The sequence below is a fragment of the Chenopodium quinoa genome, unplaced genomic scaffold, assembly GCF_001683475.1.
Source record: "Chenopodium quinoa cultivar QQ74 unplaced genomic scaffold, ASM168347v1, whole genome shotgun sequence".
Lineage (NCBI taxonomy): Eukaryota > Viridiplantae > Streptophyta > Magnoliopsida > Caryophyllales > Amaranthaceae > Chenopodium > Chenopodium quinoa.
Genome location: NW_018745454.1, coordinates 1,466,033 through 1,489,637, shown reverse-complemented (window position 1 = coordinate 1,489,637; position 23,605 = coordinate 1,466,033). Strand labels below are relative to the sequence as shown.

The following is a 23,605-nucleotide window of genomic DNA, read 5'->3' as shown; positions in this document are numbered from 1 at the left end:
AACTAAAATGAATATTTTATAAGAGAAGGAAATTAGGAGCTGAGCTGAACTGAACTGAAATGAGCTGAACTGAATTTCAACGTAAGAGAACAGACCCTAACTTCCTACATACTAATAAACTTCTGTTAAATTCTCGTCCGTATAATGCTAAATCCTTGGCCTGCCTGCAGAAATATGGAAATAAGATGGTTCTTTCTCCTATCTTGTTTTGTGCTCAGTTCAAAAATAAAAGAAATATTATCAAAAGCATAATCAAGTTTTATTCTGCTTATAGACTCGGAATTTACTCTATAACCTAATGCAAGCATCAAATCTTTATTCCGCTCAACTCTATCTATGAGTTAAAACAAGCATAATTCAACATATTACATCCTAAAGATAATCAAAAGGCTCTGTTTATAATAGCAGAAGTATCGAGTCAATCGATGCTGATTTCCACACACTTGTTAGAATTTGACTATGGAAGGAATGGGAAAGACAGAAATCAAAAAAGAATTGAGAAATTCGCCGCCCATGAGCATCTTATTACAAGGTCTCTGACGGCATGGGTGAAAATCAGAGCATCAAATAATGATAATATCCACAATATACATATGTGCTATTTTGAATTAGTTACAGGCATTGAGGAAATTCGGAACCCACCAGTAAAGTCATATCGTCATGACATTCACTACATGTGTTTGGTTAGGTAACCCAGATTTCAACATTCCAGCAAGCTTGCCTAGTTGCCTACAGAGGAGAAATCTTCTACCATACAATGTTTGTTAGACAATGCAATTTTGTTGCTTCTACAGGAAAGTTTAAGACAAACCTGCATGAGAAAATGGCAAATAAATCACCTATCAGACTATTGGAGAGCGTAGTGGCTTGTTTGAGAAAAAAGCTTGCAAGTTTCCTTTCACATGTTCGTATAAATCATGGTAGGCATCATCTGTGCAAGCAGCTAGATGAGGTGATAGCACAACGTTGTCTAATGCCAATAGCTCTTCCGGCACAATAGGCTCATTCTCAAATACGTCCAGCCCAGCACCTGCTATTTGGCCTTCCAATAAGAATTTCACCAGCTCTTTCTCATCAACTACCGACCCACGAGAAATATTGATGACAACTCCTTCCTTTCCCAATGCCAATAGTACTTCCCTGTTTATCATATGCCTCGTTTCATCAGTTAATGGACAGCATATTACAAGAACATCACTGTCAGCTGCCAATTCATGGATGTCTGGATAAAATGAGTATGGTACAGAAGGCTTCTTTTTCCTAGAGGTGTACAATATCCTGCAATTAAAACCCGCAAGTCTTTTTGCAATCCTGGAGCCAATGCTTCCCAAACCAACAATCCCTATCTTCCTGCATCCGAGCTGAAACCAGATGATGCAAACCGCAACAACATTAGGGAAGAAAGGACGGGTGAAGCTAGATGAAAATAGTGACTTGCTAATTAGGATGTTGTGAAAGTTAGAGTGATAAGAGATTAAGAGTACCATCAAAGCTCAATACAAGCCATGCATAAAATTGTAGTGGATGATTTTTTGAATGAAAGCTACACGAAGGCTATGTGAAATGGAATTAAAGATGACATGGTAAATGAAAACCGTGCATAACTTGTTGGGGTTCTACTGTTCTCTACCTTCTCTTCAACCTTTCAAAAAGAAACGGTAGGCTTATGAATGGCAGTTGGCTGTGCAGTCATGTATAATTGTATTTATACAACTGAGAGTCTGCTGAGATATGAAAAGAAAATTTAACTTTGTTTCAAACACTTCTAACACCCCAGCATCCCAGCCAAAATTTCAAATTAGCAACCCAAAGTTCAATGATTTATTCTTTTACATTACACAAAAGTTGGGTAATTTAACAAGATATATGACAAGTTTTCTAAATTTACAAGTATCCTTCATTTCTTCATATATTATTCGCAAGACAAATTTGCAAAGACAACTAGACAGGTAATCCCTTCAAAGATTATACATACTGGAAAAAGAACAATGATCATATTAGAATCATTATGATATTCATCAGTTACTTAAAAATCAAAACGAAGTGAATATATTTCCACAAGTAAAGTTTGAATTGATCATTTTATAAGACACATTGGTTGAATTGAGTTAACTTTGGATCAATTAGGTTGACTAGTTGAGTAGGGGTCAGGTTAAATCCATGGATTAGGCGCCAAATGTATAATTCTGTTAAAATCTGCATCGTGTTCAAACTAGTGTTCTGGGCTGATAAAATTAATCAGAGATTATTAGTCATATCAATTTTCAGGTAGGGTTAGCTCCAATTCGATCAATTAAACTGAAATTACTACCAATTCCTAATAAAATACGAAGAACTAATCTAATAATAACTTTTAATGCCATTAATAAACATAAGTTAATAGCAATTGAATACAAATAAGAAACTAGGGTTTTGAATTTGCATATTACCCGATTACCCAACGGAAATGCACCAGAAACACTCCAATTTCCGCGGTGAACGTAACGATCAGCGGCAGAAATCTTCCGGAGAACGTCAATTAGTAGACCAACAGCAGAATCAGCACAATCAGTGGAGAAAACGTCGGCGGCATTAGCGACGGAAATGCGACGGCGGCGGCATTCGTCAAGGTCGATGAAGTCGACACCAATGGTGGAGGTGACAATACAACGGAGGGAAGGTAAGTGGTCGAGGATGTCGGCGGCGGTGATTCGAGGGCCGAGGCTGGTGACGAATATGGCAGTGACATCGTCGGAGGAGTTCTCGGCGGCGAGGAATTCCGGGAGGGAAAGTTGGGATTCGAAGGATTTGAGGAAGTTGAAATGGTGAGAGAATTGGGATTCGAAGCGGTGGTAGATTGGTGGTGGGGGTTTTAGGAGGAGCACTTTTGGTAGGTTTTTGGGGTTTGAATTGTTGTGTTTTGGGGTGGTTGTGTCCGCCATTGATGCAGGGGAGTGAGACGTGTGTTTCAGGGTGATGTTCATTTTGGACTTTAGTACTGTATATAGACTAGGACCATTAGCTCTTAGGTGGTATGTTGTTGGTTTTATTACGACTTTGTCACTTAGGGCATGTTCTGATTTAGTGAAATGAGCTGAGCTGAACAAAATAGAATTGTTTATGAGAAAAGAAAATTAAGTATTGAACTAAACTGAATTGTTAATGAGAAATAAATTAAGAGTTAAAGTTAAACTAAAATGAATTGTTTATGACAGAAGGAAATTAGTACATAGAATATGAAATGAATTGAAATTAAGCTGAACAGAACAAGCACTTAATATGCAATCCATTGAGCATTAATGTGAACATAATGACTATGAAATATGAAGTGGCTTGTACAAGAGTATGTTATACAAAGTACATTTGATTCACTAAAATTGTGGACACCTTAATATGATAATGGCTGCTTACATGTTAGATACTTCCTCCGTTTTTTATTACTTGACCTGCTTTGACTTTTACAGTATTCACCACTCCTCCTTTGACCGTCTTTTGTGAATAATATGTAAGAAAAAATATATTCATGTATGATTTTTTTGGATTCGTCTCGATAAGTACTATCATAATATATAACTTTTATAATTTTTACTTATGGAGAATTTAAGTTATTGATCGTTAAAGTTTTGCATTGACAAACATGATAAAAGAAACAGGTCAAGTAAAAAAGAACAGATGAAGTAATTGTTTCATAATTGGTCAATAGAAGTGAGATAATGTTGATGTCTTATGTCTTTCAAAAAAAACAAAAAAAACGTTGATGTCTTAAAAGGACATCAATCTCTGATTAAATCACAATCATGTTCTCAATCAAAGAAGATATTAAAGCTATGGAAACTAGTTTAGGCACTTCTTGTGAATAGACAATAGAACATTTAAAACCGCACTATGTGTTTGAGAGTGTAAAATTCAATTTATGGAGTGTCAAAAAAATTTCTTGGTGTTAATTTCAAATATTCCGTCATTAGAGACTGGTGAAATTTTAGGCAATGGTAGGTGTTAAAATGCAGGGGGAAAAAAAAAAGTCTTTCATACCAAGATAAGTTTTAATTGCTTTACCTGCAGCTTTACATCATTTAAGACTCACTTTGTATTGCTTGCAGCATTTATTTTAATCTAGCAAGTAGCAACAATCCAACAAAAACTCAGAATAAAACTTCAGCGATTTAACATGCATTTCTGACTTTCAACAGCAATCTAATAAACATACTTAGGAATATGGTTGTTTGGTTGAACATAGAGCATTCAAATATAATTAAAACTCCAGCAATCCAAATTTGAACCTTGAAAACAACTTACTCCCCTGCTTCACATACATTTCTTTCTCTGCGAAAGCAGAGCGTGCAGGCTTCAAACTCAGAAATTAGCTAGACTTGTAATGCTGAGGTTGTTATTCAAGACTCTTGATTTTATGACAAAATATTTTCATGACCTCTCTACCACCTTCATATCCTACTAACAGAGGAAGAACCTTATGTATTTGGCTAGAGTATGACCCGTGAAACAAGGTCTTAGCCTCTTAGGAATCATCCATCCATGACCGGAGAAAGTAATGGTTTGTTTGAAAAGAAAGCTTGGAGATTTCCTTTCGCAAACTCAAAAACATCACGAAATGACTCGTGAGTTAAATAGGCTGCATGAGGTGACAGAACAACATTGTCCATTGCAAGCAGCTCTTTCGGCACATTAGGCTCTTTCTCAAAAACATCCAATCCAGCACCAGCTATCTTACCTTCAACTAAAAACCTCACCAGTTCATTTTCGTCTATTATAGGCCCTCGAGCAATATTAATGATGACACCTTCCTTCCCTAATGCTGTTAGCACTTCTTTGTTTATCATATGCCTGGTTTCATCAGTTAAGGCACAACTTAAAACCAGGGCATCACTGTTAGCTGCTAACTCGTGAATATCTGAGTAGTAAGGGTATGAAACAGATGGTTTCTCTTTTCTTGAGTTGTACAGAATTTTGCAGCCAAGAGCCTCCAATCTTTTTGCAATTCTACAGCCTATGCTTCCCAACCCGACAACTCCTATCTTCTTCCCTTTTAACTGCATGTTTAATTGTAGTTAATATATGCAACACAACAAGCTAAGAATCTCAGATACTTCAAAAATATACATGAAAATTCAAATAGCGTGCTATCTTATTTGATTCATCTCGATATATATAATATATTCTACAAACAAAAAATGTATGCAGGACTGTAGGAGTTTTTTTGCAAATGCCTTGACTTTTAAAATGTATGAATTGCAGACAAAAAGTGTTAGATAAGATGATATTACCCTATGACCCAAACAATACAGTCCATCAGTAGAACACCAATCACCTCGTCGCACAAACCGATCACCAGCAGACACCTTATGAAGATGATTGATAAAAAGAGCTACTGCAAAGTCAGCACAATCATCAGAGTAAGCATCATCAGCATAGGATACAGCAATACCACGGTGACCACTCTCTTCAAGGTCAATATGGTTGAGGCCAGCTATGATGGTAATAACTAATAAACGGAGGTTAGGAAGGTGATCGAGTACGTCAGCAGCGGTAATGGGAACGTGGCCACCAATGAGCATGGCGGTGACACCAGAGGAGTTTGTAGCAGCAAGGTATTCAGGCAGGGAAAGAGGGGAGTCATAGGCCTTAATGAAGTAACATTGCTTAGAAAATTCGGCCTCGAAAAGAAAGAAGAAATGTCATGGATTGAGAATAAGGACCTTAGGAAGATTTTCCGGCTGAAGTTTTCCAGTGATCTCCATTGGGATATTGATAAAGATGATATTTTGTGGGATGGGACTTAATCTCTATTATGTGAGTATGTGACAATGTTGCTTTTATTTATATAATAGAGGGTTTGTTACAGTTTAGAGTTGTGCAATGAGCCAATAATTATTAAATCTACCTAGTATAACTTTGTTATCTTTTGGATTTATAATTAATTCAGTAAACTTGTAAATCCTAGGGGCAAATCACAAATAATAGAGTATGAAGAGTGAAGAAGACTATAATGTGCAAGTATTACTTTCAAATTTCAATTATTCTATAAGTAGCTTACTTCCGGACACATGAGAGTTGCAAAGAGTACGTACATGAATGATCAATCTAGTCAAATTATTAATACCAAGTACTAATATTAGGTAAAATAACTAAAATTAGTCGTCAAAATTAGCTATTACTCTGTATTAATTATGTAGTACAAATAATCACTAAACATTTAGGGTTTATTCACATTTACTTAATTTCACTTCAGTTCAGCTCTAATCAGTTCAGTTCATTTCAGCTCCAATGAAGTCGGTTCATTTCAGCTCCTAATTTCCCACTCTCATATAATATTCATTTCAGCTTAGCTCATTCAGTTCAGTTCAATTCAGCTCCAATCATTTCAATTTATTTCATTTCACTTCGGCTCTAATTAGTTTAGTTATAATTCTATGTATCAACAATCATCATATTATAATCGTTAGTCAATAATCATCCATCATTCATTTTTTTATAATATTAGTTCCAAACATCCCAAAGACCAAAGTCAATTATTTATGCAAAACATATTTTTTTTACACAATTATTTATGTATCAATAATCATCCATTTTTTATAATTCTATGTATCAACAATCATCATATGGAGCAAGTGAATAATAATCACAATTCACAGTAAAAAAGAATACAGAAAGAGGAATCAAAGTTAAAAAGATGAAATTACCCGATTACCCAAGCAATATTCCCTCTTATCAGTCCAACCACCTCTTCGCAAAAACCCATCACCGGCAGTTACTTTCCGAAGAACATCAATCAAAAGAGCCACCGCATGATCAGCGCAGTCAACGGAGTAAGAATCTCCGGCGGAAGCGACGGCGATACCACGGCGGCGACACTCCGGGAGGTCGATCTGATTAAGTCCAGCAGTGGTGGTGACGATGCAACGGAGGTTTGGGATGTAATCGAAGACGTCACGTGCATTCAGAGGGACGTGTCCACTGGCGAGTAAGGCGGTGATTCCGGCGGAGTTTGCGGCGGCGAGGAAGTTTGGGAGCGGAAGAGGTGAATCGGAAGCTTTGATGAAGTGGAAGTGTTGGGAGAATTCGGATTCGTGGATGGTAAAGGCTGGTGGTGGTTTGATTATGAGGACTTTATGTAGTGGTGGTTTGGCGTCGACCGACATTGATGAGAGAAAAATGTAATGGTGAAAGGAAGGTTGGTTTTGTTTGTGGATTTACTAGTAATAATGATATGTACCGAGCACGGACATATAATTTTTTTATAGTCCTCTCCCAATTGTTGTTGTGGGGAATCGAACATGTGTTCTTTGCCAGTTCGATTCCTTCACCAAGTGTAGTCTCAATCACCACTACTCCAACATCTAATTGGTATTACTTTCTCCGTTATTTTATTATTGCCCACTTGCCTTTTAGGAAGTTTCACAAATATTGCACCATTTCCTTTTTAGGAAAAAAAATTATTTGTGTTCATACTATAAATACCCAATATACCCTTGTTTTTTCACACTTACTTTTTAGTTTATTAATATGTCAAATAGACAATTTTGTATTTTTACCTCTCTCTCTTACTTTTTTTCCACTACCAAAATATTTTTACCTAACTAACAATCAAATTTACGAACTAATCATACTTTATATTTTCATCTTTCGGTCCCCACCTTATAAATTTCTAAAATTTTGTACCATTCAAGTGTTGTCATTATTATGAAACAGAGAGAGTAAATCTGGTTGGATCTTATCTATTTTGACACCTCTACCTTTGGAGAGGTTGTTATGGAGTATATACAACCTGGTGTACTCTACACCCATGAGATTGTTTTTCATTTTATCATCAAATAAAGAGCAAAAATTAACCTTAAATTAGTCAGGTTACAGCCGGGTGTATATAACAAATTATACTACCTTCGAGATCTAACTTTGGTTTTTTAGCGATCCATGTGAATATGTGATTCCACTTTTGTGTTATATTCTTTGATTTATTTTCCTCCACACAATTTGTGTTTCATGTTGATTAAAGTATAAAACTTGTATAAAATCAAACTTGACATATATTCCTTTTTTTGGAAGTTTATTTTTACTCGTACTTGACACATATAGCTCTTTAAAAAGTTTATTTTTAGTTGACACGTTTCTTTTTTAGCAAAGTTCTATACCTTATTTTTTAAGTATATCCCACTTGCTTTATTACTCTTTCTCATTATCTCTTCTCGCTCACGTGTGGCTAATTTGAATGCGTCGACTTAATAGAAACGGATGATGTATGTCTTATTTTTTTCATGTAAAAATCTAAAATTAAGTTAACGGTTGGTTTAATATATAAGTAAGTCTGTAGAAGACAAGATCTTCTTTGAATTATATCAATGTATAGTTTCAATACGCGGATTATTAGTTTTACATGTTTTAAACTAAAGGATATTGAATTGTTGCGTTTATTTTTTAATTTTTATTTTTTAATGGAATTGTTGCATTTACTTTGAAAACAAAGCTATTATATATTTATATCCTTTAGAGTTAAAATAATGGACTTCAATTTATCTCACTATCAGTATTCCTTTATAAAATACGAGTACACTGTATTAGCTAATTTTTCTATGACAAATCATATAACTAATATATAAAGCTAAACTTGTAGCCAAGTGACGAGACAGCGACACTTGGCGTTTCAACTTTTTGCCAAGTGTCTTGCCACGTAGGATAGAGTTATATAAAATTTAATTTGTAGGATAAAAAAGTTAGTTTAGAATTTTATTTTCAATCAACTTTGGATATAATTTTAGGATAAAATTGTTAATTTAGAGTTTTATTTTTGATAAAGTACCAATATTTCATATGTACAAATTAAATTGTAATTTTATTCAAAAAATAATTAGATTATAACTCTCATAAATTATCATATAAATTTATTTTTTGTATCATAATATTTTTTTAGAGCGAAGGAATTAGTTCAAAATGTACCACATCCATGGGTTATAATATATTCTAATCAATTAAAATAATATACTTCACAATCTAATATAATTTTATTATTGTGTGCAGACCTGTTAATCAGGTCGGGTCACGAGTCATTTCAGACAGGGTCAAGAAATGTTTTTCACCAATATTATTATTATTAGTCATTACATGTCTACAAGTTTAAATCGTTACAAAAATACGTCAATTGATAACTAATTTTGTATCAATAATATATTTTAAAATTTGACATATAGATTAAAATATATCTTAAAATTTAATAAACAACCCGGACATTGCACGGGTAAAAACTAGTAAATAAATAATTGAAATACCATGATCTCCAATCTTGTATATTTTCCAATATAATAATAATAATTGATAACCAAATAATGAAATGGAGTAACAATATTGAGAGCACCACTTAAAATTATTTGTGACGATAAGTAGAAGCAAATTTCCGTATAGTATAGTTGTATGAAACACGTTGAATAGGGGCGTTGTGCATGAATCACGATCCTATTTGTCTCTTGAATAATTGTGTCGTGTAAAAGCTTAAATCTTGAATAATTGTGCCGTGTTAAGCTTAAAGCAGCTTTTTCTAGGGTGAGGTTAATTCATGGCAACTTGCCAAGCTCTATATACACTCAATGAGTCAATGTGGCTTCAAGCCTTAGCCTTAGCCTTAGCTAAGGTAGTGGCTGAACCATCAAATAAAAATACTAAAAAAGTCACACCTAGGAAGAATAAGCAATCTAAGAATGTGGAAGCTTTAGTAGTTAGCAAGGCTGACTTTGATAGACATGTGAAGGCTATAGGACAGTCAAACAAGGTGACTGGTCTTGTGCATTTAAATTATGATCCAGATCAAACATGGGATGAGTTAGAAGCTGAGTTAGAAGCAGAGGGGGAAGCAAACCCTCAACCTAAGGGTAGTGGGAGGGGGAGAGGGAATCAAAGAGGGAGAGGGAGAGGGAGAGGGAGAACATCTGAGAGAGGGAGAGGCAGGGGTAGGAGTAGAGGGAGAGGTAGATCTTCAGGGAGGGGAAGAGGGAATACCTTGGAGAATTGGTTCAACATTTCCCCAACACCATGGCAAACTGACCATCAAAATCAACCTCATGAAGAGGATCAAATTGCTGACCCAAATGAAACTCAATACCAAGTGCCCCATGATATCATCACACAAAACACCCAAGCCCAACCATCTACACAGTCATTGATACCTCCTTTGCAAAATATTGGTGAGTTTGGACCTAGGGGTAACTCAGGTGAGAAGCAGTCATCTAATTCATCAAGAGTGTCTGCCTTTTTTCAAAAGAGAGTGCCTAGAACTACTGCTAAGAGAAAAGGGATTGTGATTAGCACAAGTACAAGTGGGGGGGATAGTGAACAACAAAATGGGGATCAGAATAGGAGAAGGGAGGTTACTATTAGCTTAGGTGAAGACAATGATACTGATGGTCTGGCTTTAGTTGGTGATGAGGGTGACATTGAAGATGATGGCTACAGTCCTAGTAGAGGGGTTTCTGATGAAGACATGAGTGATGGGTCAGAAAATGTGAGTTTAGATTCTGAAGATGACTTGGCTAGGGATGAGTATAGGCCAATTATTGAAGACAGTTATGATCCTTTTGAGGATGAAATTTTTGAGTGTGACAATGAACATGACAACTACTTAACAAGTTATATAACAATGGAGAGGTGTATAAGGATGAGGGCTTTGGGAAAATAGTTCTCAAGCCATGGCAGCTGTTCATGGACAAGCAACATCTCAGGGATGTTGTGAGGGATTACTGCATCCAGTGTGGATTTGTAGTAGTTGTTGAGTGGGCTAGCAATAAGAGGTATTGTTGTAGATGCTCTGATGTGAACTGTGGCTGGAGATTACATGCATCTGTTCTTCCAGATCAGTGCACTTGGGTAATTAAAAGTATACAAAGCCAAGAGCATACATGTGCAGGACTGGAGACAAGAAATAGTACGGTTAATGTGAAGTGGGCTAAGAGAGTCTTACTTGAAGATATAAGGGCAAACAATGATGTTCCTGCTAAGGCATTGAATGAGTTACTTTGGAAAAGGTATGGTGTCAATATGGCACAAAGCACACTGTACAGGGTCAGGACTAAGGCATTAGTTGAGATTCATGGTGGCCATGATGTCTCTTTCAAGGATTTACCTATGTACTGTGATGTAATCAAGCAGCTAAATCCTAATTCATTAGCACACTGTGCATGGAAGAATGTAAGACCTGACAGGCCCATGGTGTTCAGTAGCATATTCATTGCATTTAAGGCTTCCATATATGGGTTGAGTGCTGGATGCAGAAGCTTAATTGGAATGGATGGATCTCATCTCAAGGGCAACTATGGTGGGGACTTATTGTCTGCAGTAGCTCTTGATGGAAATAATGAGATATTTCCTATAACATGGGCAATAGTAGGAGCTGAAGATGCTGACAGCTGGAAGTTCTTTCTGTATCACTTGAAGAATGCTTTACAACCAAGTGGCAGGGGTGATAATTGGTGCATAATAAGTGACAGACAAAAGGTATATTCATATGCCCCTAATATGCTTGTTATTGCTTCTGTATGTTTGTTTAACTTAGGCACTAATACATTGGTTTATTTCTGAAGGGTATTGATCCTGCCATTAGTGAATTATGGCCAAAAGTAGGCAGAAGATACTGTTGCAAGCACTTGGTGAAGAACTACAAAGTGGAATTTCCTATTTTATTGATGTTCCAATTATTCTGGAAGGCTGCTGGAGCATTCAATCCCTTCACTTTTAAAAAAGCAATGGAAGCATTGAAAAAAGCCAATCCCCTAGCTCTTGTTTGGCTGTCAAAACTTGGACCATAATCAAGATGGTCAAAGATTGCTTTCAATCCAGATGTGAAGTGTGTTACAAACAAATCAAACTTTGTAGAAAGCTTTAATTCTACCTTAGGCATTGATAGATGCAGACCAGTCCTTACTCTGCTTGAAGGTATTCCCTTAACTTATTTATTAGTGTTAATTTGTTAACTGTGAGTGCTTATCTATTTACCATTGTTGTCAATGCATGTATTAGGAGAGTCACCATGGTTAGAATGGCCACCAGAAGAGAGGCATGTGAGAATTGGAGAGATGATGTGTGTCCTAATATCATGAAAAGGATGCAAGTTATTAGCCAAGAATCTAGGACATGCAAAAGTTTGAAGTCTGGAGATGGAGAATTTGAAATACTTGATGGAAGATCTGTGCTTCCAGTCAACCTAAGAGAGAAGACATGTGTATGTAATGCTTGGAAATTTACTGGATTGCCTTGCAAACATGCTATGAGGGCCATTTTGCACTCAAATGAAGACCCTAGGTTGTACATCAGTGAGTGGTTTTCTGTGACAAGTTATAAACTAGCTTATGGCAACTCAATCAAGTCCATACCAGATGTGGAGCAATGGCCTGACAGTCCTTATCCAGAGATTGCCCCACCAGCTATGAAAAGAGGAATAGACAGACCTGCAAGGAATAGGAGGAGGGAAGAGGGTGAGCAAGCCAAAGGGAAGAGGTCCAGGACTGTCAAGTGCAGCAAATGCCAACAATTTGGGCATAATGCACAAACCTTCCAAAGTGGCTTGACTGGTAAACAAAAGGTGGCCCTAGGTGAAAGCTCTGCAGGTCAGACCAACAAAAAGCCACCAAGCAAGAAGGGTAAAGGAGCCAACCAGAACCAGCAACAGTGGCATCACAGACACTAAGAGTGTCACCAAGGGACAACAGAGCTAAGGGACCTATCTCAGCATCACAACCACTAAGAGTCTCACCAAGGTCAAAAAGATCTAAGGGAGGGATCTCAGCATCACAGCCTGCATCATAGTGTCTTAGGAGTACGTAGTTGTTCAGAAAAGTGCATGATTTTTTGCTTCTTAGTTGACTGTATGTGTCAAACTTCAATAGTAAGTGTTTAAATTGTCAAATGCTGTTTTTTTTTGGACAAATCATTGAGCTTATGGGTTGATGTAATGTTTTTCTTTTGGCAAATCAATGAAATATCAGCATTATTATTAAGTAAAAAAATTGCAAACACTTATATGATCTGCCAAACAAAAGAAGTACCAATTTTATTTATTCATAAGTCATTAAACAAACTAAAGTACATTAGTTTTCACTCATTAAACTAAGGCATCTCCAACATCTACATTGCAATTCATAATCAATCTAATTCATCACTTAGAAAGAACAAGCAGCAAAATAAAATACATAATCAAAGCCATCTTCACAATTACTTTGATGAAATTCACCAAATCATCCAGCCTTGAAGTAACAGCAGCAATACCACCTTGTTCAACTTCCAATTCATCACCAACCCTTATTATATCCTCCTCCTTCAACCAAGCAAAAAAATCGCATTGTCTGCACTTGAAAATTAGTCTTCTAGGGTTCTTCATGGTTTCTGAAATCTTCACCGCAACCACTTGAGGGGGAACACAACCGCAACGCATATGCTTAACCCAAGCAATCCTATCATCCATGGTTATTGGCTTCATTGAAGAAGATGAACGACTGTTCTTCATTGCCTAAAGATCGAGAATTTGGGGAAATCGTGAAACTTAGGGTTCATAAGATTTGGGGAAATCGATTTCATAAATAGGGGAAAGGGAAATCGATTTGGAGGGAAATCGATTAGGAGGGAAATTTTGTCATTAGGGTCAAATTAGTAATTACATCTTTTAGTTAACCATAGTTACACCAATATACCTAATAACCTTGCTTAGTGTTACCATAGATTAAACTTTTTAAAACATAGTTCACCAAGGATAATAAGTTTTTTGGCTTTTTACCACTGAGAATTTTTGATAATAGAGGTCTACCAAAGAGAATTTCCCTTTTTTTTGACAAAACGGATACATTTTCTTGATCGTGCCAATACATGATTGTCATAGGCCTCCACATAACCCCACCTCTCTAATCTATTAGTTTAACGGTTGAATGGGATATTTTACGAAAATGGTTAATTTTACAAAAGTATTTACCAAAACGGCAAGCTAATTATAGATTTTAACTCCCAAACTAGCTAATTTACTAACTTGGAAGGAATTTTTCTATTTCTTATATTCTTTGAACTGGTTTGGTTCACTTTATGGGTTTTTTTTTAAAAAAAAAAATCTGGTTTTATTTAGAAAAATATTTAAATTTTTGTTTTTTGTTTTTCTTTGGGAAATCATAATGCCATATTTTAAAATATCCCATTATTTTGAACAATAACATTCAACATAGTATATTTGCAACATGGTTTCAAAAAATAGTATATTTGCAACAATTCTCAATTTTTAAAAAAGTTACACAAAATAAACAATCAGTCGAAATTGATCCAAACTTCCGGTCAACAACAACAAAAAAAATAACAAATAAAGATAAAAATATATTAAGGTCTTAAGGCCCAAAGTTTTTAATGGACTTAGGGCCTGTTTTTTTTACGTTGAAATTCATTTCAGTTCAATTCAGCTCCTAATTTCCTTCTCTTATAAAATATTCAGTTCAGTTCAGTTCAGTCAATGAGAACAGGCCCTTACATGAGAAAAAGGTGCATTAGAATAAGATAAAAGCCTAAAATTTAAAAAGCAAGTAGAAACAATCAAGTCTTGAATATAAAATAAGTAGAGTTATACAGGCAATACAGCTATAAACATAGAATCATTTTATTTTCTCCGAAAACAGCGAACATCAAAGCTTCTACTAAAAGATTGAAAATAAGGCACCCAAATCAAGCTCCAAATTCAAGCTAATAGTATATTTAAATTATGCATATCCCTCTAAAATACGTAGTAATAAGCTATATATATATAGCTAATAAATATTTGTATTTTTTTGGTTTATTTTAAAAAAAATATATATATAAGAAATTTTTTTTTTTAAAAAAAAACATTACAAAACAAATTAACAAATGAAAAAAAAAAGTGAACCAAATCGGTTCAAAGAAAAATAATAAATAGATAAATTAATGACCTTGTTCCTTAGTTGAAAATTTTGTATGTTTTAATGGGTTATTTTGAGGTTGATTTAATGAGTAATTTTGAATATAATAGAGATTAGTAAAAATGTTACTTAATTAGTTGAATTTTGGTATGTTTTAATGAGTAATTTTAGGTTGTTTTAATGGGTAATTGTGAATATATTAGAGAATTAGTGACCTTGCTACTAATTAGTTGTGAATAAATTAGAGAATTGTGAATAAATTAGAGAATTGTGATTACACTTAATTAGTTGTGCATAATTTAGAGAATTATGATTAAACGTAAAGTATTGTGTAGAACGGACTCACGTGAGTCCGATCATACAAACAGAAAATATTCAATTTCTGACGAAAATTAACTTATTCCTGACTAGAATGATTTTATTCCTGACAAAAAATATCTAATTCCTGACGAAAATTAACTTATTCGTGACTAACAAAAGCTTATTTCTAATTGTATTTTTTCGGGTTTTAATTGTCAGAAATTAGACAATATTGATCAGAAATTAGGCAATATTGATCAGATATTAGACAATATTGATCAAATATTAGACAATATTAATTAGATATTAGACAAATTTTCCTGGTGATGAAGGTGTTGCATCAATGGCGGAGTTTTCCAATGTAATAGGACCTCCAGTTGCATTGTAAATCATACACTTAGTAGCAACGCTACTACGCTACTACCACAACGATCAACCAGCTTTGCGGCGAAGTTGTGAGCACTCACATCCTTACCATCAGTGTTCTTCAGAAACATTGCTGCTTTAGCTCGGCCATTTTTATCTTGATATTCTTTCATCTCTATTAATGTTTCGTTTGTGATGGGAACTCCATTTCGTTTGCCATTCTATGAATAGTAGCAAACACATTCATAATTTAGGGGGAAGAGGGAGGGTGATGGCAGTGGGTAGGTCGGAGATGGCGGCATCATCACCAACGTGGAGGAAGGAGTGGCTGATTTCGGGTTGTGTGTGGCCACAGGGGTTGCGGTTTGTGATAAGGGGAGTGTGTTACAAACTGGACTCACGTGAAACGAACTCACACAAAACCTCCTCATGATTAAATTAGAGAATTGTGCATAAATTAGAGAAATAGTGATATTGCCACTTAAATAGTTGTGAAGAAATTAGAGAATTGTGAATACATTAGAGAATTGTGAATATATTAGAGAATTAGTGAGGTTGCTAATTTTTGTTTTTGTCAATAGATTCATAAGTATTTTAAAAGTAGTCAATTATTAATGAGTATAAATAAGTAAATAAATATTTTTTTAAGAATATAAACTTTTTAAATGTAGAGAAGGGGAAATTATGGATCTTATTTGTGTAATTGAAAATCAAACTCCTCTCACTTAGGGCCTGTTCTCATTGATTGAACTGATTTGAATTGAATTTATTAGAGCTGAACTGAATATTTTATAAGAGAAGGAAATAAGGAGCTGAACTGAATTGAATTGAACTGAACTTATTAGAGCTGAATTGAATTGAACGCAACTGAACTTATTAGTGCTGAACTGAACTGAACTGAATTGAAAATAATCATATCAGAACAGACCTTTAGTTGAAAGAAGGGCCTTCAATTGCTAAGCCAACCTTGATATTGATAGTTAAGAATATGAACTTGGAACAAAGTTTAAGGAAAGGTAGAGGCCAAAGAGAACTTTAACTAAAATGCTAAAAAAGAAAAATAGGAAGTGGGGTTAATGAGAGAAAAATAACAATAAAATTGGCCCCTATCAAACAAGAAAAATAAGATAATACTCGTAATGATACAGTGGTCCTGCCTTCACTTGGAATAATGGGAGGGAAGGAACGGAACTAATTAGGGAAAGACTTGATAGAGCACTCGCTAATGCCGAATGGTTGAAGGTGTATCCTCATACTCAGGTATTACATTTACCTAGAACTTATTCTGATCATTGCCCAATAATGGTTGATACTTGTAGTATTGTCCACAATGGTAACTATCCTTTCCGATGTAAAGAGGCTTGGATTGAAAACCCTAGCTTCGATAATTTTTTTAAAAATTCGTGGGAAAAGGGTAATAATTTTGGTGAATCTAAGCTTTGGTTTGTTAATGAGGTCAAAGTCGGTTTTTAATGAGCATTTGCAAAATAAAAATCGTGTTATTGCAAGAATCCATGGTATCCAAAAAGTACTCAGTTTAAAATACTCATCCTTCCTAATTAATTTAGAAAAAAACGCTTTTAACTCAACTTAATGACTTGCTTAAAATTGAGCGTATTAAGTGGGCGCAAAAGGCAGGAGTAGATTGGAGAAAATACGGAGATTGGAACACTAAATATTTTCACATTCTAGCTAAGGTCAAGCAAAGTAGGGGTAAGATTTTATGTCTTAAAAATGAGTCGGGTTGCTGGATTAATGATCAAGTTATGCTTAAAGCTATGTGTGTCGATTACTTTAAGAAGATTTTCGAGTCTAAACAAAGTAGCCAACCTAGAGTAGCTAATTTCATTCCCTTGGCAGTAGTAACTGATGATGACTACATGTTCCTTTCTAGTCAAATAGTGCTATGGAAGTGAGAAATGCATTGTTCATGATGGCTCCCATGAAAAGTCCGGGTCCGGATGGGATTCAACCTAGATTCTTCCAAAAATATTGGGATGTTGTAGGTACTTCCATTATTGATCGAGTGACTAATTGTTTTAGGGAGGGTTCTATTCCGGCTTATGTTAATGAGTCTTATATTTGCCTTATTCCTAAAATTGATCAACCGGAAACAATGAATGATTTTAGACCAATTGGATTATGTAATTCAATTTATAAAATCATAACTAAAATTGTTGCTAATAGAGTTAAGCCTCTCCTAGGATATTTAATTAATCCGGTCCAGTCTAGTTTCATAGAAGGGAGATCTATCGATGAGAATATTTTAGTCATTAAGAAAATTGCTCATTTTTTAAAAAAAGCGAGTAAAAAACACCTTATGGCTTTCAAAATCGATATTTCTAAGGCTTATGATAGTCTAGAGTGGGGATTTATAAGAGAAACTTTATTGGGGTTAAATTTTCCTCACAAGCTTGTTAATCTTATCATGAGTTGTATTACTACTCCGTCCATTTCTATTTTATGGAATGGGGAAATTACGTATAGTTTTACTCCTTCTAGAGGGATTAGACAAGGGGATCCTCTTTCTTCTTACATTTTTGTTCTATGCCTTGAACGTTTATCTTTGATGATAGAGCAAAAAGTAAGAGAGGGTCTTTGGGAGCCTATTAAAATTGATCAAGATGTAAGTGTTTCTCACCTTGTTTATGCCGATGATGTGTTTTATTTTCCAAGGCCTCGGTTAGTAATGTTAATGCTATTAAGGAGGTACTCCTTGATTTTGGGGCTAAATCGGGTTTGTTCATAAGTTCTAGTAAGTCTAAGGTCATTTTTCCTCCTAAAATGTGCTTATCCCTTAAGCGGACTATCCTTAGTGTTTCTAGTATTAAAGGTGCGCCCTCTTTTGGCAAGTACTTGGGGGTAAATATTAGTCCTAATAGACTTAGGATTGCAGATTACGTTGATCTCCTTAACAAGACTAAAAATAGAATAAGGGGATGGCAAGCTAAGCTTCTTAACATGGCCGGAAGATGTACCTTAATTAAATCCGTTCTTAACTCTTATCCTCTTTATGTAATGCAAACTTCCTTGCTTCCTAACACCATTATTGATGATCTAGAGAGAAGTTGTAGGAGGTTTCTTTGGAATAAGGTCGATAAATCCCATTATCTTCCTAAAACTAGTTGGGAGAAAGTTAGTCTTCCATTAGGACTTGGGGGACTTGGGATGAGAAATCTTGGGAATTGGAATTTAGCTTTCATGGCCAAACTTGGGTGGAGGATCATTCATGAACCGGATAAACTTTGGGTTAGGATCTTGAGGGCTAGATATTTTAAACGGTCGACTTTCCTCAATAGTATACCAAGTGTAAATGATTCTCCTCTTTGGAAGGATATTCTAAAAGGAAAGGAATTACTAACAAAAGGAATATCTTATAGAATTGGAAATGGGAGAGATATTTGTTTATGGTTCCACCATTGGGTGGGGGATAAGGCCATCTACTTAATCTTGGATAAACCCATTCCTAATTCTATGGCTCATTGGGGAGTTAATCATATTATTGATAATGGTAAATGGAACACTAACAAAATAAAACACATCATTCCGGATTACCTTTGCAAGCTAATTGAAAGTATTCCCCTTCCCTTGTGTGCTTCGGTGAATGATACCCTTTGCTGGGGAATCGAGGCTAATGGCCAATTTAATATTAGAAGTGCATACAAGTTAGCTTCTAACTTTGTGTCTCATCCTTCTTTTCCTCGTATAAATTGGAAGAAACTTTGGCATATCCCTATTCCTTTTAAGTACAAAATGTTAGTTTGGAACATTAGTCATCAAATTTTGCCTACTGCTACTGTTTTGGCTGAAAAAATTGATAATTTTGATCCGGTTTGTACTAGATGCAATCTTGATAAAGAGAATCATTTACACTTATTTAGAGATTGTATTAATTCTAGAACCTTGTGGTCTAGGGTCTTCACCTTGAATAGAATGGATAAAGATTTTAATTACCACACTTTTTTCAATATTAATTGGGATGGATGGGTTAATTACAATCTTAATATGAGTACGACTTGGAGAGTAACCTTTTCGGTTGCAATTTGGCACCTATGGAAGGCTCGGAATTTCACGGTTTTTCAGCAAGCAATATATCAACCTCTCTCTTTGTTTAACAAATATAAGCTGGATTTGGATGCTACTGTTAACGCTTTGCAGGGTAAAGGAAAGGTGCCAGCTGTGCTCATCCGGGAAACTAGATGGCAAAGACCAAGTGGATGCTGCATTAAGATAAATACGGATGGAGCATGGAGGAAGAACGGTCAATCTGCAGGAGCTGGAGCAGTTGCAAGGCTAGCAGATGGGACTTGGTTCTTTGGTAAATCTTAGAGTGTCATGGCCAATAACGCAGCTCAAGCGGAATTGATGGCTATAAGGGGTGGTATGCAAATGGCTGTCGATGCTCAGCTCAAGGAAGTGATAATGGAAACTGATGCATTATCACTTAAGAAAACTATAGAGGAGGTGGAGAAATATGGTACCCATGAATTGGCTGTCATACTAATGGATATGCAAGCTCTCCTTGATAAAGGCTGCTCTTTTGACTTCAAATATGTCCCTAGGGAGGCTAATCGAGTGGCACATTATCTTGCAAAGATCGCTATGGAATCAGGAGAAAGGGCGCAATTCTTCGATGAAGCACCTAGACCAGCAAGAGACGCGTATGAGGACGACCTTACCAGAAGCATTTAGCTGCAGCTTCAGCTCTGGTTGGCTGCCGTGGGATGTCAGTTGGAACAATCAAACACTAGTTGTTACTACTGTGATTTATAATCTGTTAGATTTGGTTTTGAACTTTGGGTTTTGTGAATTTTATTTGCTGATGATTAGTGGTCAGCCTTGGCCCAAGGATCTTCATCCTAATTTTGTAACTTTGATCATCTTTATTAATTAATGATTCTCCTTCCCTTTAAAAAAAAAAAAAAGTATTACGGAGTAAAAAACAGATGAGAACCTGATATTAATCATAAACAACAATTACTCCGTATTTAAAATAGATCAAAAGTGTTAAATACACTTTATTACTAGTAGACTGCTTTTATGAGTCACTAACTGATTACACGTGTACACTTTTACACTACAAGCTTGTGACCTCTTATTCCAATCTAGACTTGTACAATTTGTTGATAAGTTCTCACGAGTATGAACAAACAAAACTGGTCCCCAAATTAGAGTTGCGTAGCTTACAATATATAAACCATTTAGTTCCGTATTAATCTCATTTTTTCCTAAGTTGAAATTTCACACCAAAAATTGACTATTACTCCTCTTTAAAACTACTTGTATATCAGTATATGACATCCCTATTCCCAAAATTAGATCACCCCCTCAAAGTCCTTACACAATTACGCCCAAATACAAAAACAGGAACTATAATGACATCGGTTAATCCCGGTACCCAACCGGTCGTCTTGGCATTCGACCGTCAAGACGATGTCAAAAAATTCGAAAACACAAAACTAGGAGTTAAAGGCCTAGTCGATTCAGGTGTCACCCAAATCCCTTCCATCTTCCACCACCCTCCAGAAAACCTGGTCGATACGGGAAACTCAGCACCCGACACGGGTTCGGGTGCTGATCCAATTCCCGTTATCGACCTATCCGGTCCAACACCAGAGGTGGTGGACCAAGTCCGTAAAGCCGCGGGTACATACGGGTTTTTTCAAGTGATAAACCATGGAGTCCCAGTTTCTCTCCTTGATCGGCTCGTAAAAGCCGTTAAGGCATTTCATGAACTCCCGGCTGAAGAGAGGATGAAGCATTACCGGAGAGATATGACAACCGGTGTTAACTACTTTTCGAACGTTGATCTCTTCGTATCAAAAGCTGCCAGCTGGAGGGATACGTTGCAACTTCGGTTGGGTCCTATTATGGCTGATGTTGATTCTATTCCGGATATTTGCAGGTAATAATTAATGCTGATTTTTGTTAGCTTTTATCTAAAAACGTGACATGTTTTAATTTGTGACTCAGAGTTTCATGTTGGATTTTAATTCATCTTTTTGTTTGTCATTGTGTGTGTGTTTTTTTTTTTGGGTTTGGATCGTGTTTTGAATTTTCGGGCCGGATTTGAGATAAGTTTAACTGTATAATCAATTACGGAGTACAATAATTATTAATGTAGTGCGAGTAGTGTAATTGAACAAAAATATTAAGCGACCCATGAATATCTTGATGGTCTAACTACACGCCTCTACAAGACTACAATGTTTTTTTTTTTTTTTTTTTTTTTTTTTTTTTTTTTTTTTTTTTTTTGCGTAATTATAAGTACAAGAAAATTCTTGTCTTCTTGGGCTATACCCCACAAGTTTGAATTTCGTTGATTTTATGTTTGTAGTACGTTGCAACTTCCCTTCTGTTTACAATGTCCTTTGTCATTTGATCTAACTTCGTGGACAACTTAAATTTAGGATCAGATTTGATTCAGCCGGACCCAAATTGCCCGGCATGATAGATGATTAAATTTGATATTTCTTCTTTGATAAACTAATTAGAATAAACATGACCTCAACCTAATCTTGATACGACTCGAGAAAAAAGACAGGTTTAGCTACCATGACTTCAGCCACCCTTGTCATCTCAATCACTTTTTTTGTTTATTTGTTTGTTTGTTTTTTTTCTAAAACAAAACTGCAAGTTATTGAATTTTAAACTTTACTCAGAAGCAGTCCACTCACTAAAGCCGCAATGTCCAAAATTTTTCCCAGAATTAGATTAGTCCACTCTATGGTATGGATTTCTATAGTATAATGTTCAACTTTTAGTTGGTAGCTAGGAGTAATATTTTTTTATTTGTTGACATTGGTATTAAGCAGTTTATTACGGAGTACTCAACTATGATTAATTTTTCCGTCTCTATTTGTTGTTTCTAGTTTGACTTTATTTTTCTCGTCTCTCAACAAGAATCTAAAATTTAAATAGATAAAACAAATAAAGACGGGAGGAGTAAATGGTTATTTTGGACAATTGGATACATAAGTACATAAATTACCCCTGTCCTGTCTAAAAGACTTAGTGAACTACCATACTTGTTGATGTATAGCCTAAGCATCATGGTAAAAGTACCACTGTTACGTATAACGTATTGTGTTGAAACCTTATTACAAGTTGATCAATTCCCTGAAGATTGGTTCTCATTGATGATGTTGATTAATTATGGCAGAAATGAGATTCTTGAATGGGATAAGGAAGTGAAACAGCTAACTGAGAAGCTATTGGGACTATTCTCTCAAGGATTGGGAGTGAAAGCCGATAAGTTGGTAGAGATGTCATGTTCAGGAGGAAAAGTTATGGTTGGACACTACTATCCTTATTGTCCCGAGCCTAACAAGACAGTTGGGATCGCGTGCCATACAGATCCCGGTGTTCTCACTGTGCTGCTGCAGGATCAAGTTGGTGGGTTGCAAATTAAACATCAAGGAAATTGGGTGAATTTCAAACCAGTCCATGGTGCACTTGTTATTAATGTTGGTGACTTGCTTCAGGTATCAAACATAGCTTAATTTTGACTGTAAACATATTAACTAATGCAGGGTTTCAGTTTGCTAAAAAGCTGGTTGGTTTTGTGTCTTTCTCAGATCCTCTCGAATGATAAGTACACGAGTGTAGAGCACCGAGTGTATGCTAATCCTCAGCATGAACCACGGGTGTCAATTGCTGTGTTCTGCAACCCGAGCAAGAGGGATGACTTGTATGGACCATTACCAGAGATAGTATCGCCTGAAGAGCCTGCACATTACCGGCAATTCACATACTCAGAATTCATTAACAGGTTTTTAAAAAAGGAACTGGAAGGAAAGACCTTGGCCAAATACTTCAGTTTAGAAAACTAGTGATTAATCTTGTTCGGATGATTTGTGATCATGTAATTGCTCGGCATGATTGTGTAGTTAATCTATGAATCATTTGGTTCCGTTTATGTACTGATGTATACTCTTTCTTGTCAGAATTGTGGTTAACCTGTATTTATTTTTAGCCTTCCATCACTAAACATGTTATCATTTTAATGAAAAACAGAACATTCAGAGTTGTGGTTAGTTTGTTGATTTCTTTTGTTCACA

General features: G+C 35.6%; 4 protein-coding genes across 4 annotated transcripts; 2 read left to right on the top strand and 2 right to left on the bottom strand.

The window, feature by feature from the left end:
* Positions 1-379: 379 nt before the first annotated feature.
* LOC110714436 (glyoxylate/hydroxypyruvate reductase HPR3-like) lies at positions 380-3,066 on the bottom strand. Its single transcript, XM_021892947.1, has 2 exons — positions 2,430-3,066; positions 380-1,361 (listed from the first exon to the last, which is right to left on the bottom strand). The coding sequence occupies exons 1-2, from the start codon at positions 2,961-2,963 to the stop codon at positions 843-845; spliced, it is 1,053 nt and encodes a 350-aa protein (XP_021748639.1). The 5' UTR covers positions 2,964-3,066; the 3' UTR covers positions 380-842.
* A 937-nt stretch (positions 3,067-4,003) lies between these two features.
* On the bottom strand, positions 4,004-7,210 carry LOC110714097 (glyoxylate/hydroxypyruvate reductase HPR3-like). The gene is made up of 2 exons (XM_021892572.1): positions 6,678-7,210; positions 4,004-5,027 (listed from the first exon to the last, which is right to left on the bottom strand). Exons 1-2 carry the CDS (start codon positions 7,134-7,136, stop codon positions 4,503-4,505), a joined length of 984 nt encoding a protein of 327 aa, XP_021748264.1. The 5' UTR covers positions 7,137-7,210; the 3' UTR covers positions 4,004-4,502.
* A 3,470-nt stretch (positions 7,211-10,680) lies between these two features.
* On the top strand, positions 10,681-11,783 carry LOC110714324. Its single transcript, XM_021892828.1, has 2 exons — positions 10,681-11,472; positions 11,559-11,783. Exons 1-2 carry the CDS (start codon positions 10,681-10,683, stop codon positions 11,781-11,783), a joined length of 1,017 nt encoding a protein of 338 aa, XP_021748520.1.
* An 8,983-nt stretch (positions 11,784-20,766) lies between these two features.
* On the top strand, positions 20,767-23,581 carry LOC110714562 (1-aminocyclopropane-1-carboxylate oxidase homolog 4-like). Its single transcript, XM_021893101.1, has 3 exons — positions 20,767-21,450; positions 22,708-23,029; positions 23,123-23,581. The coding sequence occupies exons 1-3, from the start codon at positions 20,840-20,842 to the stop codon at positions 23,375-23,377; spliced, it is 1,188 nt and encodes a 395-aa protein (XP_021748793.1). The 5' UTR covers positions 20,767-20,839; the 3' UTR covers positions 23,378-23,581.
* Positions 23,582-23,605: the final 24 nt, after the last annotated feature.